Source organism: Diadema setosum, chromosome 1 (genome assembly GCF_964275005.1).
Source record: "Diadema setosum chromosome 1, eeDiaSeto1, whole genome shotgun sequence".
NCBI classification, from domain to species: Eukaryota; Metazoa; Echinodermata; class Echinoidea; order Diadematoida; family Diadematidae; genus Diadema; species Diadema setosum.
The window spans coordinates 17985242-18003921 of NC_092685.1; the positions used below are offsets into that span (position 1 = coordinate 17985242).

At 39.4% G+C, this 18680-nt stretch overlaps 1 protein-coding gene across 1 annotated transcript in view; it reads left to right on the top strand.

The window, feature by feature from the left end:
* Positions 1 to 18680, top strand: part of LOC140227809 (chromatin-remodeling ATPase INO80-like) — a 151159-nt gene that overhangs the window by 55116 nt on the left and 77363 nt on the right. Inside the window, exons 26-28 of the mRNA XM_072308207.1 lie at positions 12856 to 12958; positions 13407 to 13501; positions 14570 to 14686. Coding sequence (XP_072164308.1) covers positions 12856 to 12958; positions 13407 to 13501; positions 14570 to 14686 — 315 coding nt within the window. The remainder of the gene's footprint in view (positions 1 to 12855; positions 12959 to 13406; positions 13502 to 14569; positions 14687 to 18680) is intronic.

Sequence of the window (18680 nt, forward strand, 5' to 3'; positions counted from 1 at the left end):
TCAGTCAAGCCGAAGTCTCTCCAAATCTGACTCAAACTAAAACTATGTGAGAATCGGACTTGCTTTTAGTTTGCTTTGTACATTCAGGTGACCCACCTACCACGATAGTGATTGTCTGTCAACAATTTTTATGTTTTCATAATTTCAAATGCCTTTACATCTAAAATCAGAATAGATTTAGAACAAATGATAATTTACATTCTCTAGGAAATGAAACTAATGGATCACTTATAACCAGCTGAGGATTCCAGTGATGGAAAAAAATTCCCCTTACTAAGGGGAATTTTTTAAGGGCCTTAGGATGGGACACAAGTGAATAGGTGCTAGGAGGAAGAGAATGTAACATACCAAGAGTATCAATTCATGTTTTTTTTTTTTTTTTATTGCAATGAGCCACTTGGTTTTGTCAACACTACCCTCCTGTTTCTTTACATGACATCAGTTTCATTTCCCCCTGAGAATTGCTACCAGGATTAGCATGGGTGTGGACATTAGCGACTCACCGATTGGAATGTGGGGAAGTACAAGTGCAATCCAGTCTATTAAAAGTGACCAGTATATCTGTGATACTTTTCTTTTCACAGATTGCTTGTAAACATCCTTCAAAATATAGGACTCCAACCCCAAATATTGCAGAGTTTCATATTATGTCAATGCAGTTAAAGATAATATGAAGTTTTGGTATTACCTCAAAAGTTTCCCTGAATTTCCTTGTCTTAGTTTGTGTTTCAGGTTAAAGTACCTTTCATATAACTAACACTGTGAGACTTACTCACCCCAAAGTACTCTCATGTCTTAGTAATCATGCAATAATGGTTTCGTACCAGAGCCGCCGCCGTACGGCGGCGAGGTAGTACACGTATTGTACGAAACCATTATTGCATGATAACTGCGACCAGCAGCGTGCAGCCCCATACGCATACTGAGTAGCTAACTGGGGCTTCGCATTGTAGCTTACAGGATCATGACAGATTTAGTATCGCGGGTAAATATCAACTTAAAATCCAAAAATTTCTTCAATTTGAAGACTTAACAGTTCAGTTGAAGTATTGAAACAGGCTTCGGGCAACGTTTGGTTCTGCCAATAGTCCCTTTCTGTTCGAATTGATGACTGAATGTGACTCGGTCGAGAGGACCTTGGGATAGCTACAGTGAATTGACGGCCAGCGCATGTGCACACAAACATCTTATCCGTTCATGGATTTGAAATTTGTTCGCATGTGGTGTGTGCATATGCGCTGGCCGTAGTAATCAGTGTATGTAGCTCTCCCAAGGTCCTCTTGACAGTCACATTCAGTCATCAATTTGAACAGAAAGGGACTATTGGCAGAACCAAACGTTGCCCGAAGCCTGTTTTCAAGACTTCAACTTAATTGGTAAGTCTTCAAATTGAAAAATTGTTTGGATTTTAAGTTAATATTTACCCGTGATACTCAATCTGTCATGATCCTGAATGCTACAATGCGAAGCCCCATTACGCTATGCATATGGGGCTGCTGGTCGCTATGCGTATGGGGCTGCTGGTCGCAGTTAATTGCATGATTACTAAGAAATGAGAGCACTTTGGGGCGAGTAAGTCTCACAGTGTTAGTTATATGAAAGGTACTTTAACCTGAAACACGGAAATTCAGGGAAACTTTTGAGGTACCAAAACTTTTTATTGGCTTTAACAAGTCTGAGTATGTATAGTCTAGTATGATCTCCTTCAGATAATGACAGTAATTCCCATACTTCATTGTAATCTCAGATAAGATAAGATATTTACCTTTGCGAAAGTATAAAAACACAATAGAAACAAAACAGGTTTCTTGAAAACATGCATCTGAACTTTTTTTTTATTTTCTCACACTTTCTTTCACTGCTGATGTGACGTTCATTTCTTGAAATACCCGATGTTTCAAAGTATTTTGCCTGAGTGATTTGTTCTTTCTTTTTGCCGAGGTAATTTGAGTGAATGATATGATTACATTGCTGTAAGAACCTCCAAAGTTACAGTGAAGTTTCTTGTAAGAGTACAAATTTGTCATTGCTGCTGTATGAACATTATGGGGGGGGGGTAGGATGGTAAGAGGGAATAATTGGGAAGATGGTCATCAAAAAATAATATGTTGGGTGAAAGTATAAGTATCTATAATCTCTACTATTTTTCTTATTGCACTATCATATTCCTTCTCCAACATCTTTATATTGGTTTTAGAGCAACAAAACAGTAGCGATATAAAAGGAGGCAGGTATAGAATCAGTGGGAGTTGAACAACAGTGATGAATATGAAAGAGCAGAGCACAGAATTGGGATCAGAATAGAACAGGAGTGGGCAGACCCTTAGAGTGCCAATCTAATTACTCATGTTTTTAGTGTTGCTTTCGAGAGGGGGACCCCCGGCGGCAACTACTGGTGTCCGAGGTGTGGCAAGCTTGAGTGACAGAAAACAAATGCAACCCTTATCAATGTCATGCACACTTGGTAAGATTCCGTGCAAGGCTGCTCCATTCCACGCTGCAAATATCCGTGCTGTGTGAACATTATGTCACACACACAAAAGAAAAGAATGTGGCTGGCGGACGTTCATATGGCATGAATGTGGATGTCATGTGTGATATGTTGAAATACAGTATACTTATAGGGACTGCCCACACATACATGCAGACACCAACAAAAACTTCAGGAAGAAATATGCACAGTTCATTCATTTATTCAAGCATATTGCACAATGTGCCTGGTTGATACCGTGTGCTGACTATTGCTAGTCACCTGGGGCGAACCACGAGGGGTCGGCATCATTCGCCTGTTTTCTTGTGTGGGTGGGTAGGGGGACCACTTCTCTTGGTTGACACCCTGCTCTTTGTGATGAATGAATGAAGTGGGATCGTTTATGTGTGTGAGTTGTGGCTGACTCACACACGGGACCTCCATTTAATGTCCTATCTGAGGGACAGAGTGTTTAGCCTCTTACTAGGGGGACAGAATGCTTTAGACACAACATTGCTCAGTGAGACTGGGGAATCGAACTCGGTACCCTTGAATCTGAAGGTAGACATGCTACTGACTGAGCCATGTCGACGCCCCTGCCTCCGAAGTAGCTGGATTATAGGTGCACACCACAACGCACAATGAAACCATGAGACCCTAAAGAACAAGATGATTCTCATCAAAACTCAAATGATATTAGATAGAATCTGGTTGCATCATCTCGTTTTTTCTTTCAAGAAGCGTGATCGATAAATCGTGTGGTCAGCGCAACATTCAAGCATCCGTCCCGATTCAACAGATAGGAAGGAAACAAATGGTTTTTATTCTGAGTTGGCCTTGAGGTGCCTTGATAATTTTTTAGACAGTGGGAAGAATTCAAAGAATATTTACTTCTCACCTCACAACTTTTTACTTGTTTGAGCCAAAAAGATATGGAACGCCATCATTTGGTTACCAGTAGCAGTCATGAGATGAAGTTTCATTTCACTGGATAGAATTTCCACGAGAGGAAAGCTATAGATTGTATACCTTGAAGCAGTGCTGTCTTTGAAAAAGAAAAAAAGAAATGAATGTCATAGCCCTGCATGATCTCACTGTATTCAAAATATGATTAATGTCCACTTTGAATGCATACATGCATACCTAGCCACACACACACACACGAAATGCATACCATAAACTTTTGAAAGGCACACATGGACCCTTTGTTCTCTCTTGGTCCTGGACCTCTTCAGAAGCTCTTGCACAAGTCTTGATGAAAATCAATTCATCAAGTACACATTAAAAAAAGTGAGCAACTACCTCCAACAAGAAACTGAAAATTAGAAATTGCACTTATTTCTCCTCCTCCCCCCCACCATTTCTCCCCCTTGAGTGTCCTTACAATGGGTTGACATAAATTATCTTCCCCGCCAGGGTATGCTCACTCACTCCTGGTGATTGGAAAAGAGTAGCCCAGCGTGAGGGATGGACGCGAAATTGAAACTGAAATTCAATTGCAGTCCCAAGATTGTTATGCTAGCAATTAGCCCAGCCTGTGCTACATAGTGCCTTACAACCATGCAACTTGAGAGGGAAAGCCTGCATTTTTTGTTTTTTTTTCACTCACCCTCTGTTACTGAGATTTTTCAGACACTGCCTTTTTATCATGACTGGGAAAAGGGAGCTAAGGAGATGGAAGAATGGTAGCTGCTTGAGGATAACAATACAGAGTGTTGCTTTCCCTTTTCATTGCCCCACTGTATCCTGTACCTTTACACTGCCTGTGACATCTCTTGGCAAATTTCAAGTGGAAATTCAGCCCAGTGCAACGAAAGCAATGATAACTGATGTAGAATATGTGTTATGATAAAGCATGTAAAGTATGCAAATGAGAAAGCATGTAAATAATAAAGCCAGGCAGTAGACAAAAATGTACATGCCAACGTATGTGTGTATGTTTGTGTTTGTGTGTGTGTGTGTGTGTGTAAGGGGGGAGGAGGGATGTTGCCATTGTTATACATTCAGTTCCAAAGTTCTGCATTCAAACCAGACCCAGAGTTGAGAACTTTGATCTCTCAAAGAGATTGTTGTTTGATTTTTTTTTTTTTTCCATTCTGCTGTCAGATCTCAGAATGCTGAAACGTGAAAGAGATTCCATCATTTTCGAAGAAATGATAAAAATGAATTTGCCATTAGGAACTTTACTCTCTGTTTCAATGAATGTCTAAGGTGTCGGCTACACATAAAATCCAAAACTTTTTTCTAACCTCTCTTCATGATTTTGATAACAACGGAAAAACAAACTCTGGTATCTGACATATCTTTGAGAAGAGTGAAGAATTAGAATACTCATCTTTCAAGAAGGTGTGGAATGTGTGAAATTGTGTAATAGAAGCAACCATTTCGTAGAATGCTGTTGCCAAGGCGACTATTTTAAAGGACAAGTTCACCTTCATCAACATAAAGATTGAGAGAATATGAATGTAGCAATGTTAGTAGAACACATCATTGAAAGTTTGAGGAAAATCGCACAATCTGTTCAAAAGTTATGAATTTTTGAAGTTTTTGTGCAGTCACCACTGGATGAGAAGACTACTGCAGTGTATGGTGTCACATGTGTACAACAATATAAGGAAAATATAAAGAGAATTTCACAAAATTTCATCTTTTGAAAAAAGTACACATTCCCTTGACTCGTTGCTGACATATGTTATGGGTAATATCATTCCCATTGCATTTAGAAAGAGGCAAGTCAAGTACTCTTTTATTATGTGAAAAAAGTGAAAATATGTTGAATTTTCTTTATATTTTCTTTATACTGTTGTACTCATATGACATCACAAGCCTTAGTAGTCTCCTCATCCAGCGGTTCCAACACAAAAATTTTAAAAATTCATAACTTTTGCTTCAATTGTCCAATTTTCCTCAAAACTTTCACTGATGTGTTCTACTAATATTGCTGCATTCTCTCAATCCTTATGTTTATGAAGGTGAACTTGTCCTTTAAGGATTCAGTAAAGTCAAGATGACTTGCTGACAGTGAGATGATGATTCTTGTGTATGCCCAGTTGTGTTCAAATATTCTATTGATCTGGGGTTGTTGTTTTTTCTTTATTTTGTTATTTTTTTTTACATAAATGTTTTAAATGCCTAAAATATCAGTAACACAGATAAAATGTATATTTCATCACTGTCAAGTTTTTCTTGTTTTTCCTTGTGTATGTGTCATTTTATAAAGTATTAGTCAGCAAAAGTCAAAAGCCTGTTCACATGCACTTCAGATGAGGAAATGCTGGACTACACTTTTGATTCTAAACTGTCCCTTTCAAACTCCGTACGTAAGCTGTTGCTCTAATTGCTTTATTAAAAAGCAGAAATGTATGATGAGCAATGTTTGGATATCGTAGCTACAGAATAAAAGTTATAACGCTCAATGAAATGTAAACTTTAATTTGACTTGGCACAGCTTAACTGTGTTATATTTAGATTTGAATAACTATATTTTAAATGCACATATTGCTGAATTTATTTATGTTTTGAGTTAGTACAAGAAAATAGTTGTTTTTTCCCAAAAAAAGAGGTGACCAGATTTTAAAGCCGAAGTTTAGGCCTAGCTTTTAGTCAGTTTTCAGTACCTGCTCAAGACATTAATGCTTCTTTTTATGCCTCCGCCACGAAGTGGTGCCGGAGGCATTATGTTTTCGGGTTGTCTGTCCGTCCGTACATACTATCCGTACGTCTGTACGTCCGTCCGCATTCGTCTACGCGATAACTTGAGTAATATTGACTGGAATTTTACCAAACTTGGTCCAAATATAAAGTATGATGGGGCAATTACTTGATTAGATTTTGGGTGAAATTGACCAAAGGTCAAAGGTCAAGGTCAAATCATGAAATTGTATCTGTATACGTGATAACTCCAGACTGGATCACGCAAATTTCACCAAACTTTGTCCGAGGATAATGTATGGTGGGACAATTACTTGATTGATTTTTGAGTGAAATCGGACAGAGGTCAAAGGTCAAAGATCAAGGTCAAATCCTAAAATTTATCTGTTTATGTGATAACTCAAAACTGGATGGAGCAGCTTTCCCCAAACTTGGTCCAAGGATGTTTTATGATGGGGCAATTAGTTGAGTAGATTTTAGTGACATTGGCAAGAGGTCAAAGGTCAAAAGGTCAAGGTCAAATGCTAAAAATGTTGCTATTTCCCCCATATCCATGCCATGCCCAAAGGTATTTTCTTGAAACTTATACCCCTTTCCCGCTGCCCGTCTCGGTGAACCACCGAGAGGTTCCCCGGTGAATTCACCGGGGAACCTCTCGGTGAAAGTTTCAGTGCCGTCGTTTCACACTGCTCTCGATGAAACTTTCCCCTAGACGGGTTTTCTGCTCGCAACGTGGGTGATCTTATGTACTGTACTTGAGTTTGTTGTGCATCTGCGATTTGGTTTTTTCGATCCCATGTTCAGCAAGTTTTCGGAGGAGGGACTCGTACGCGGGGCCAGCGTCAGCCGACGTCCTGCTCAGTTCTTCGTTCACTGCTGCCTCGCTACGTAATTGAAGTTACAATCTCTCTTCGTCTTTGGTCCACGTTCCAGCCATTTGCAAAATTCCCTCAAATTTCAGCAGTACAAAACGTCAACGGATTTCTCCTGCACACTGTAAACCCAGCACTTGACGAGAAAAGCACAAAATACGAAAAAATCAAGCAAGAGGCGGACTGTATCACTATCAGACTTTACTGGAAGAGTTAAGAGCTAGACCCTAGAGGAAGACGAAGAAGGGGAAGCATCAAAGCGATCAAGTACATTGTAAACCTATATCAGCTTTGTATACAGCGCGTGCTAATTAAACAATACAATGCACAGCACGATGGAAAACAATGCTGTCGCTCTGTGAACGCCACATTGCACATGAAACGACACTGTGTCTATGTAGTGTCGTGTGTATGTTTATAAACACGAATTACTAGTACCCTGTACGTGTGGATTTGGGAGGTCGAGTGCGCGCTAGCTAGCTGAAAACGTGTGCATGACCAGAAACAAGACATGACCTTTGACATAATCTGCATATTTCCCCCGGTGTTTCACCGAGACAACCTTTCACGCTGGGCGCTCTCGGTGAACCACCGGGTGATTTCCCGTTGAACTATCGGTGTTTACCCAGGACGCTTCTCGGGTAAAAATTGCCCAAAATTTCATCGGTGTTTCACCTAGGCTTCCCCTAGGTTTCAACCGAGTGACCTTTCACACTGCGGGGTTCCCCGGGTGCCCCCAGGTGCCCCCGGGGAAGATTTTCTTCAGCGGGAAAGGGGTATTAGTGTAGACATGTACTACTGCATAAAGATTCTCCAGAGAGAGTTTCATGTCAAGGTCAAAGGTTAAAGGTTAGGTGAAAATGTTACATTTTTACTTTCCTCGCAGATGGTTCAATGTATCTTCATGGAACTTGGTACATACGCATGTACTGACTGGCAGGAATTATCTAGGGAATATAGGGATCATGGATCAATAGTCAGGGGGTCAAAGGTCAACTCCTCAATATTTTACTATTTCCCTCATAAACTAGTATGTATATGCAATGCTTGCATCATTATTTTTAAAATTCAATATACAATATGTACATGTATTACCTAATGGAGATTCTCTTGGAAATTTCCTGCCAGAGGGTCAAAGGTCAAAGGTTAAGGGTCAAAGCAAGGCTTTAATGCAAAAAAAAAAAATCTATTTGGCACTGTTATTACACTCTTTCTTCATACCTTTAAAATTACTCAATGCATAAACTTATAAAAGGGTCGGTCAGAAGTTAAGTAAAAATCCTCAATTCCCCAAATACATGTACCTGAACTCTTTCATCTAGACAATTATAGCAAACCTAGTTCAAGGAAAGTGAACATTCAAGATATTTCTGACAAACCTGTCATTTCAATATTTTGCCAGTTATGTGAAACTGTCATCACACATTGTGAAGACATTGTACTATACATCTATTGGGAGAATCATGCATTATGGCGGAGGCATCAGTCGCCGTAGCGACATTTCTAGTTTTTTTCTTCTTTTTTTTCCCTCCCTGTCATGATTTCACTCCATTGGCAAGCTGGTATTGCGGGGATGTAGCTGCATGCGAGGAATTCTCAAGTTCTCCATCAATGGAAGGGGGCGGGTGCGTCACCATTTGCCGTATAAGGCCAAACTTGTCAAGTGCACCCCTAAACCTGATCAGTTATGACCTGAAACCATCTCGTCCCCTGAAAATAAGTTATGATTAATAATAGACACCAATGAAGGAAGGCACCATTCACCTGTCCTCCTTGTAGGAGGCTTAATTTATGTGTATATTTTTAAAGTCTGATGTCAGATTTGAGAATTGCATTTGACTTTGGGCATGACACTTGAAACCCTAAGGGTCTTTTTTTATAAAATCTTTTTTTTTTCAGCTATTTCAATTATTCTACCTATTTCTTACTTTCATTCATTGGTATGTAATAAATCTATTGTTTATCAAAAAATGACCCTCCAGTATTTTTAGACATGCATCTATTCTAGCATACTGCTTGATATACCTAGGTTTGTCTTTGCTGTTAACAAGAGATATTTTTGCAACATGCTTTAGAGATGGGCATTGGTATAGCTGTACTTGTGCGTGTTGTTTAAACTACTGTGGCTTTTTTGATTGATTATCATGAGATCTCATTTCATTTTCGGTGCCTTTCATTTTGAGTAGGTTTGTCTAGGATTAGCAATTTGTTGGTTATCATGATACTTAAGGAAAGATTTGAAGTATCTTAAAATTCTTTTTTTTTTCTTTTCTTTTTTGTGGTTGGTATAACAATATCCATGCTGTGTCTGTATGAATTACGAAAGTCACAGGTTATTGGTGTAAGGTTAATTTTAATATTTCAAGCAATAACTGTAAAGTGTGTGATGGTATTCTGCTAAATTTGGTTTTGATTGGAATTTAGGATTAGATTTTAGGCCCGCTGTATCAAAAGTCATAAATTTAATGATGAATACAAAGAATCTGACAGCACCCCACATTTGAAAGTGAAGACTCCTGGGCATAAAAAATCTGAGAGGTCACTGTAACTTTGTTTCACCCCGCGTTCACATTGGTCCCCGCGACGCGGGGAAAGTCCCGAGCTGTGGGACTTTCTCCTCCAAAACCATAATGTGAACGCTCGCTGGGACTTGTCCCCTCGTCCCCGCGAAGCAAGTCAGGTACGGGGACAAGATTTGGAGGGGAGAGTGACCTTGGGGCGCAATTGATAGCGTCCAGCTGTGGTCATCAAATGTGCGCATGTGCTATGCCTGGATTCAAGTGGCAGAGCTCGCTCCAAGCCCCAAATTGCCCCCACAGTTCGGGGACAGATGAGATACCAATGTGAACGGTCAGTCGTAAAAAAGATAAGATCTCTCGTGGCTGTCCCCGCGTCGCGGGGACCAATGTGAACGCGGGGTCAGTGACAGGGGACGAGAGGATGCATTGTCTATACATATAGTTATCAACTTTGCCTCTTATCTCTGAAGGAAATCTAAATGCGTAAAGATATGCAAAAACAGCAACAACAACAGTAAACAACAACAAAACATCAAAATCATTGATTGTGTTTCTCTTATCCAAAGAAGACACTTAGTTGATGAGGTACAATGGTTCCCATAAGGCAGTCTCTCACTCTTTCTCTCTTCCAATCTATCTGTCACTCTCACCATGGATCCGCCACAGAATATCGTTGACCCACACCAGTTGATCCCAAAATGTACAGTGATGACAGTCTCACAGACTTGAAACAAAACAACAAAAAGAAAGAAAGAAAAGGAATCAAGAAAAAAAAAAGTCAAGACTGTTTGAACAGTAATTTCTGTAAAGACACTACAGGAAATGTTATCTTGTCAAGGGGTGAAGCCGAGTATGAGGGGCAATGGCTGAAGAATACTGATCCTCCACTCCAGCAATGAAGAGTGATAATATTTTCTGAAACAACACAGGGTCTGAAGGGGGCATACAGGGTCAAGTTAGGGATGCCAAATGATGTATCCGTCCAGCAAGCTGTTATGATGTGTTTGGCACAGCCAAGAGTGGGGAAAAGGCTATCTATGGAGGGTTCTCAGCATTTTAGTGACATACAAAAGGAAGCCTTCTTCATGGGGAAAGGTCTTGTCCAGAGTGAAACAAATGTAGTTTTAGATTACTCCGTAATGCAACACATTATTGCTGCTGCAGCAACATGTTTTTAAAAAATTCATATACTGTATACGCCGAATATTTCGCGAGGTTTTTATTTTTGTGAATATGCAAGTCAGGTGCTATTCGCGAAAATAAAGACACACAAAAATATTGACTCTGATCCCGATGTGAATGTGATGTCACGCGTGTACACTTCTCCGTTCAGTACAGGACTCCACGATCGTGAATTTAACCATTCGCGAAAATTTAGACTTGCGAAATATATGGCTTATGTAGTAATCCTCATTAGCAGGAAAGGGCATTTATTGATGCTGTTGGAATGGACACTGTGAAACCCCTGTCCTTTCATCATGCAAAGTTGCTAGAAGGATTTAAAAAAAAAATGCAGTATTATATTCATGTGTACATCAAAACATTTCTGAATTTACTCATTATAAAACTGAGAACAGAGAACAATTGATGTACTGTGATATCAATAGTTATCAGATCTACATGTACATGCATTTTTCTCAAATACAGTGTCTATATCCTGTTGTGAAAAGTGTGTAATATGATGGAAACAGAGTCTTAATTTTTTTGTAGCGGACTTGATAATACACCTGCGCCCTAAATCTTCCCATCTGTAAATGAATGCCAGCAGTGCTTTTAAAGCTCGATAAGAGAATGTTTCCAGTGCAAATTTGCTGTCCCCTGAGCAGAAATTTCAATCCTGGAATGGGAAATTCTCCCCCTGTCCCTGTCCATGTCTGTGGTTCGGAAGAGAGTGGGGTCTGTCACCATTTTGGCGACGCTTCCCTGGGTTGTACGGAAAGCTACCCCACCATTACGGCTGATTACCACTGTCGCTGTCTGCTCGTCATCACCTCCATAATGATGCTGTTGCCATAAGAATCGCGACTGGGTTTATATTACCTTGTCGTTCCCAATCTTGGCAGAGTCGGTGCCACTTTAGACAAGTATATGGCTGTATGATTCCTCCCATTAGCTTGACGGTAGTACTAGTAACAGGTTCACAAATACCTGACATTTTGTGGCAGTTCTCTTGGATTTCTTCATAAATGGAAAAAAAAGTGATTTTGTTGAATTCAGTGAAATGTACAGTCTTCATAATGTTTGGTTTGTACATGGGGAGAAGAACAAAATGCCATTCATGGCTACACTATGATTATGACATGAAAGCCTGCAGGACTATCAATATGGAATTTGTTTCAACTAGAGAGATTTGCTGAATGACACACAATCCTTTGCAAATATGAATTAATGTTAACTGATATATAGGAACACCTTACCCCTTTCAAGACTTACAAAGATGTGAGTACAAGTGACACAAATACATATATGCACAACATTATGTCCAGATCATGATTCACAGCAAATGTCAAGCTTGCAATGACAGGAAATGAAATGATTCAATCTTGCTTTTTGTTTTCTTTTTTCCCCTATAAATGAAAATAGACCAATCTTGTGATAAGGGGGAATTGACCACAAAAACAGTATGTAAACGCAATCCATATTCTTGAATTTGTGAAGACATTTTGTCTTGTTTTCCCATCATGTGCTGCTTAGTATGATAAGAAATGACTGACTGAAAGAAAGGAGTGAATGAAAATTGCTATCTCATGGGCCGGTGCCACTATTCTGCTCCTGGAGCTGGCGCTGATATTGGGTACAGCAACACATCAGGCAAATTTTGGGCAAAGTTTTTCAATTTGTCTGGTCTTGCAGGCCGAGTGGTCTGAATCAGGGCAAAAGGAAATCCAATTCATTAGCCCCGTCCCACATGTGGGATTGGGCGTGAGTGGTGTTTAGTGGGGGAGGGCCCTCGCAAATTCAAACTGGCTGACCATGCAATTTTGAGATTGGCAGACTGATGTGATAATTGGCATGTCTCGGGTTGAGAATGCGACCCCCATCTCCAAAGAGAGCGAAATAATCGTCAGTAATCACATCAAGTTTTGATGGCATTTCTTACAGGGGTTCGCATAGAAGCTTACTGTAATAACATTTTGGAAGTTAATCTTTGTGGCATCAGGGCAGGGATACTTGTTCAAACTGAATATTTGTGCAGATGAATAATTTTCAAAATAATTTGATAATTACATTTACATGAATGGAAATTGCAGAATTGCAGCTGTGATCTCAGATGCTCACTTCACTTTAAAAAAAAACAACAAATGTTAAAGTGGACGTCATGTGTCTTTTTGTTTCGTTTTAGATTCAGCGAATGGTTATAACTGGTGGAAACTTCAAGTTGGACCAGCTCAAACCCAAAGAAGTTGTGTCACTTCTACTTGATGATGAAGATATTGAGAGAAAATGTGAGTACATACACACCTAGATATTTTGTCAGTATAGCAGAAACTTTATTGTGAATTGAAATCATGTCAGTTAAGGAAAGCAAGTATAGTTGAGTGTCTTGTGTCTGAATGTCCTATATTCTGTTTTTACTGCATGGAGACTTCACTATAGGTCCCAGTGAGTTAAACAGTGAGAAGTGAGAGCTTCTAATAAATGTGTTTCGAGTATTTTTGTTACCATTTATTTGTTTTTTAGATGGGATGTAAGATTAATGCTACAAATTTCAGTCATATTTGGAGGCTTTGTATTGACTTTACCTATACTATCAAAGTGTAATCCATAACATTTATGTACATTAGTTTCTTTGTACATTTGATACTGAATCATTTTAACTGTTTTATCCCTGGCTTTACATGCTCTTTTAGCCCAAATTTAAATGTCTTCACCTGTGTGTCTGCTTTTCCACAGTTCGGCAGAAGCAGAGTGAGAGGAAAAGTTGGGATGATAAACCTCGCAGCGTGAAGGAGCGAAAGCGGAAACGGGACAAGGAGGGGGAGGCCATGGTGAGTGTCGATTGGGGACAAAATGAAGAAAAAATTGACAAAACAAAATAAGAATCAAAGATATAAATGTATGCTGTAGTGCAGGGCTGATACACCTACCACTGTGTGTTGAAGCTGTCATCATGATAAACTACTATATTTGATGAACTCTGTATTTTCCCTAGATATGACGTAATACCTAAAATGCATTCATGTAACTTGGAGTTTGGGCAATAAGCAGAAATGAAGTGTCCCAGTGCTCTTATGCAACAGATTGTATGAACCTTAATGACAAAAAGGAGCTTACATCATTAGGCAGTCTGAGCTCACTAAGATGGCAGCTCTCTTTGAATTTAGAGTTGTATCTAGTACTTTTCCAGAGATTTGGAAATCAATGTGGATGGATCAGCACATGGGTAACTCTGTTTAGAACTTGTAACAATCAACAAAGTCAGGGGTATTTTGTACATGTGAATGTATGAACTATGTGGTTAGTAGGTATGAGTAACCATTATGTACACATATCTCATGAAGATAAGATGTGATTGTATGCGCTCTCTGAAAGTAGTGTAGTTTTTTTTTTTGAAGATGATACTTAGGATTTCTTGAGACTCCTGGTTGTGTGACTTCAGAAACATTGCCCATAGAAAGATAAACACATATAATGACTTACAACAGGAACAGATTCATTTCAACTACTCTGCTTCTAAGTTTTTAAACCTTGACAATGAAAGACAAATTTAATGATGATGTTACTCTTGTGTTGTTTGTATGTACGCAGGTATCAGGGTCAAGTAAATACCTGTTGTTAAGCACAGATTGATTGTGAAAGCATTTTTTAGTATTAAAGACTGAAGGGTCTTCTTGTTTGCGTTGCTAAATCAGTGACACCTCAACCATGCAATGGATGAAAAAGTGCAGCGAGGTTTGCAACAGCAATTGCAGCCAAGATTGAGATTATGTGAAGGTCATGCTGGGAAGACTAGTTAATGGGGTGGGGATGGGGAGTCATTATGTGGAGAGGTGCAGAAGTTCTTGCAGCTTTGAGACTGAGGGAAGATGCTTGCTTGTTTGCTTGTATCACTGCAGAAGGAGGTAGGGAAGAAGGTCAAGGGAGAGCTGCAGTTTGACAGCACCAACGTGTCTCTTGATGGAGACGATTCCATCATCAGTGTGGACTCCTCGGCTCCCAGCCCGGTCAGTGTGGTGAGTAGCCTTCCTTCATCCTATCCTATTACAATCAGGTACATTGTAACCTGTAAAACCAGAAACATTTACAGCATGAAGCTTTCGCAGATCAGAACTGATGGCCTTTTTTTGCGACATGAAACTTTCACAAGTTGCCTCTGGCATTCAATGGCATAGCGTAGACAAAATCTTTTTGCTTACATTTTGCTTTTGCAAATTTTCGCTCATAAAATTCCAGAAAGTTTCATGCATGCAAAAATGTATGGTTTTACAGTGTTGGTATGCTCCATCTTCAGAGCAGAGCATTGAGCTGCGAGAGAACGGAATTGTCTCTGTCAAGGGAGAAGACAGACTTTGTCGCAGTTTTGAAGGAAGAAGGCACTAAGTATTTTACTTGATATTTGAGGATTTTTTGCAAAAAAACACTTCAAATTTATGAAATTCTTCCGTCAAGATGTTTCCATCTCGTCGATGTAGGGCAATTTACGTCAATTTACATCGATGTTGGGCAATTTGTCAATCAGTTGCAAAAAAGCACTTTCTCCTTTTTTTCCTTGTATTTAGTTATTTCAGAAATATCAAATCAGAAAAGCACATTTCATGCACAATCAGTCAAATTTGTACTAAAAAAAGTTCATGTATGATACAGCATGAGCTGTTCAAAACTTTATTCCATGCTGTAGCATATTTTAGTATTGTCTTTGGGGCATGATGTCTTGTGTAAGCATGTTTGTGACATTACATGGGAATCCCATTACAAGGTCATCGAGTCCAGCTAATTAACCTTCTTATATCTGGACCCTTGTATCCCTACACTTTGAACACACCCACAAATGCACATTGTATGAACTTGTTCTGCTATGATAGGGTTACACACAGACATAGTACAACTCAATATTTTTGAACAGGATCACAGGATATATGCAAAGGGAAAGTGCTAAGAGTACTCTTGCAAAAAACAAACAAACTCATTTATGAAATACGTCAAATGTTTTAGATTGAACAATAGTCATATCGCACATAGGACATGCCTTTTATTATGTTCTTATCTGCTAAGCCAGTCGGAGTGCAGATGATATGGAACACATGTCTATGTGGTGCTTGTCATTAGGAGTTCATTGACTGTAAGCACAGAGCAACGATCCTCACGAGAACAGAGAGTGGTTATCATCAGTAATTTGCTGGTTTTGACATGACACGTGATTTTGCCCACTGTTCGTTCAGTACCCAAAATTTTTCCTGATATATCTGCACAAATCCTCTTTGTTTTTCTTTGTTTTGTGGTACTAAATTCATTTTGCAGTAAAACAAACGTTGAATTCCCGTAAGTTGAGATGTGAACGGTAGTTTAGACCTCATATCCTATCCCATCAAAAGCGGAGTCTCACTGTAGCGAACCTCGCAAATCATCATTCTGTTCTGAGCGTAACTGCAGGTTTGTTCAGAGTCTAATTGGTTTTCATCCTCTCTTTGATTTCTGTGTTTGTGTGAGTGTGTGTGTGTTTGTGTGTGTGTTTGTACAGGAGTACAAATGCATGAGAATTCAAGTTTTTCTCTAAGTAGATAAATGAGTGAAAATGTTTTCTTCAGATATCCTCAGAATAGTGTGCCTGATATTTTGTTTTTGACCTGATGTTTTCTGTGAGTAGAATCCCTCCAGGGAGATCTTTATTGCCTCACGAATTTGAATCGGACGTCTGTGTTTTTACGGAGATTCGAAGTAATTGCATGCAAATGACACTGGGAAGAATTTCTTATCTTGTAATGCCACTCAACCATTTCTGAAGGTTGGCATGTTGTCCGGGTTAGAGGAGGTCTTGAATCTCGGAATGCATTGGAAACTGGTAATTTAAGTGAAAATGTTGTTCCAGTTGTCACAATCTACAGGCTAGATTGATGACTAGTCTTTGTGTGTTTGGGACAACAATTCTTTGTTGAACTTTTCCATCATTGATGATAATCGTTAAAAGATGAAAGCTCTGAATCAAATAGGGATGATGGTCAATACTAGCTACCAACATCTGATTGATTCATTCATTCCTTGTGACCCCTGGCACTGATAGCAAACTCAGATCAAAACATTCTCAGACCAAATAATTGCTAGAGAAGCCACTGAATGAAACAGATATATGTATGAATGATGCTTTTTCAGAGTGTAGTTTAATTTTGAAGACTTACAGTGAATTAAAAGTGGTAGCTCTCTCACAACTAGAGGGTAATCTGAAAGTCTCGCTCTTTCATTGGAAAGGATCTCATTCACTTTGTCATGGAATTAGATTGACTTACAATCGTCAATCTCTTTATCAATACTTTGAAATTGAAATTGACTTACAGAAATCTGAAATTTGAGAGGTTTTCCCTTGGTACAAATGTACTTGATGAATGGAGAGTAAGGGAACCTGAAGATATCAGATGAGTGCCTACTATTGCCTGCAGCATATGTTCACCTCCTGTTCAAACGTGATAGATTACTCCAGGCAGAGAATCTGAGGCAGATATCTTATAAAGCATACTGAAATGGTTAGTGAGGAGATGAGCCACTACTGAATTCATTCCAGGAAGAATGTTGACAGAGTACGGCCAGAGTGAGCCAAGAGGCCAGTAAAGAGCGTAACTTTATTCATTAATTTCCGACCCTCGTCGGTCCATTGCGGAGCACATTCTTTGTTCTCAGTGTGCCATACTCTGGCTATATTATGCCACTAGTTTGTTCAGTCCGAAGCAACAAAACCCTCATGAAAATGGCTGATTTGTAGAAAACATGCATGTAACCCAGCACTTATCTCAAGTATCTTGGGATTGAAGATCCTACCTGGAAAATAACCGATTTACTGGTAGCACACAATTTGAGAATTACTCATACCTATCCCTTGACAGATGCGTACCAAGCAGCATGATCACGAAAAGTTAGATATTACAGTATATACTGTAGATTACACCAACTTAGTCATGTTTTTTTACCTGCATCTTTATTTGCATAGCTTACATGTCTGCTGAAAACTTGACAAAAACACATGTCATTTCTGAATATCCATCGGTTGATCTGGCTATTTTATCACGCTCAACCTCCTCCCCATTCAACGCCGTATGGATTTATTGAATATTTTAAAACCCACTCTGCCCCGATCCTTTAACTGACTGCTCCCGTTTCGTAGATTTAGGGCGAGTTATCTGCCGTTGCTAGGCACTCCGCATCACGACACCAATGCGTGAAGGCTTTTAATGACAGGAGGTAGGAGCTGATGTCCCTTTAGCAAGATTCTGGGAAAGCCACCCACAGGGGTGCAGAGATTCCGGTAGATAATACAGCATTACTCATCCCCTGGTCTCTGACTGAGCTATCATCCGCCTTCCGTAGAGACCATTGAGAGCGATATCTCCCCGTCATCCCTACCAGATGCCCTAATTATATCTCAGAAGGGAAATATTGTCTGTGGTGTGATGTGGGGATTTTAGGTGGGGTAGCTTTCTCTCTCTCTCATTCTTTCTACTTTCACCTATTCAAACTTAATGTGTATAAAGGTAAGACGTAAGGTGTCTCAATGATTTGTGAGAAAATCTTCTTCATTTACTTATTAATGTTGTTGCGGAAATAGCCTGTATACTCTATACGCCGTATATTTAGCGAGTCTAAATTTTTATGAATTGGGACTTTCCAACGAATTCGTGAGTGATTAGATTTGTGATTGTGGAGTACAGTACTGAACGGAGAAATGTTTGCATGTACGTCACATTCAGGTCGGGATCAGAGTTACAATTTTTCGTGTGTTTTTAGATTTGCAAATATTGTAGCACCCGACTTTGCGGAAATAAAAACATCATGAAAGATATTCAGAGTATAATATAGTACCCTGAAGAATACTAACAGTGGCAGATGTGACATGAAGACCTGCATGGAAGAAGTTACATTGTATATAATGTATTTGTTGCAGCATAGTCTTTTTTCTGTTGCACATTTAATGAGGTTATTATTGAATCGGGACGGCATATTTGTAAGATTTACTGTGCATTC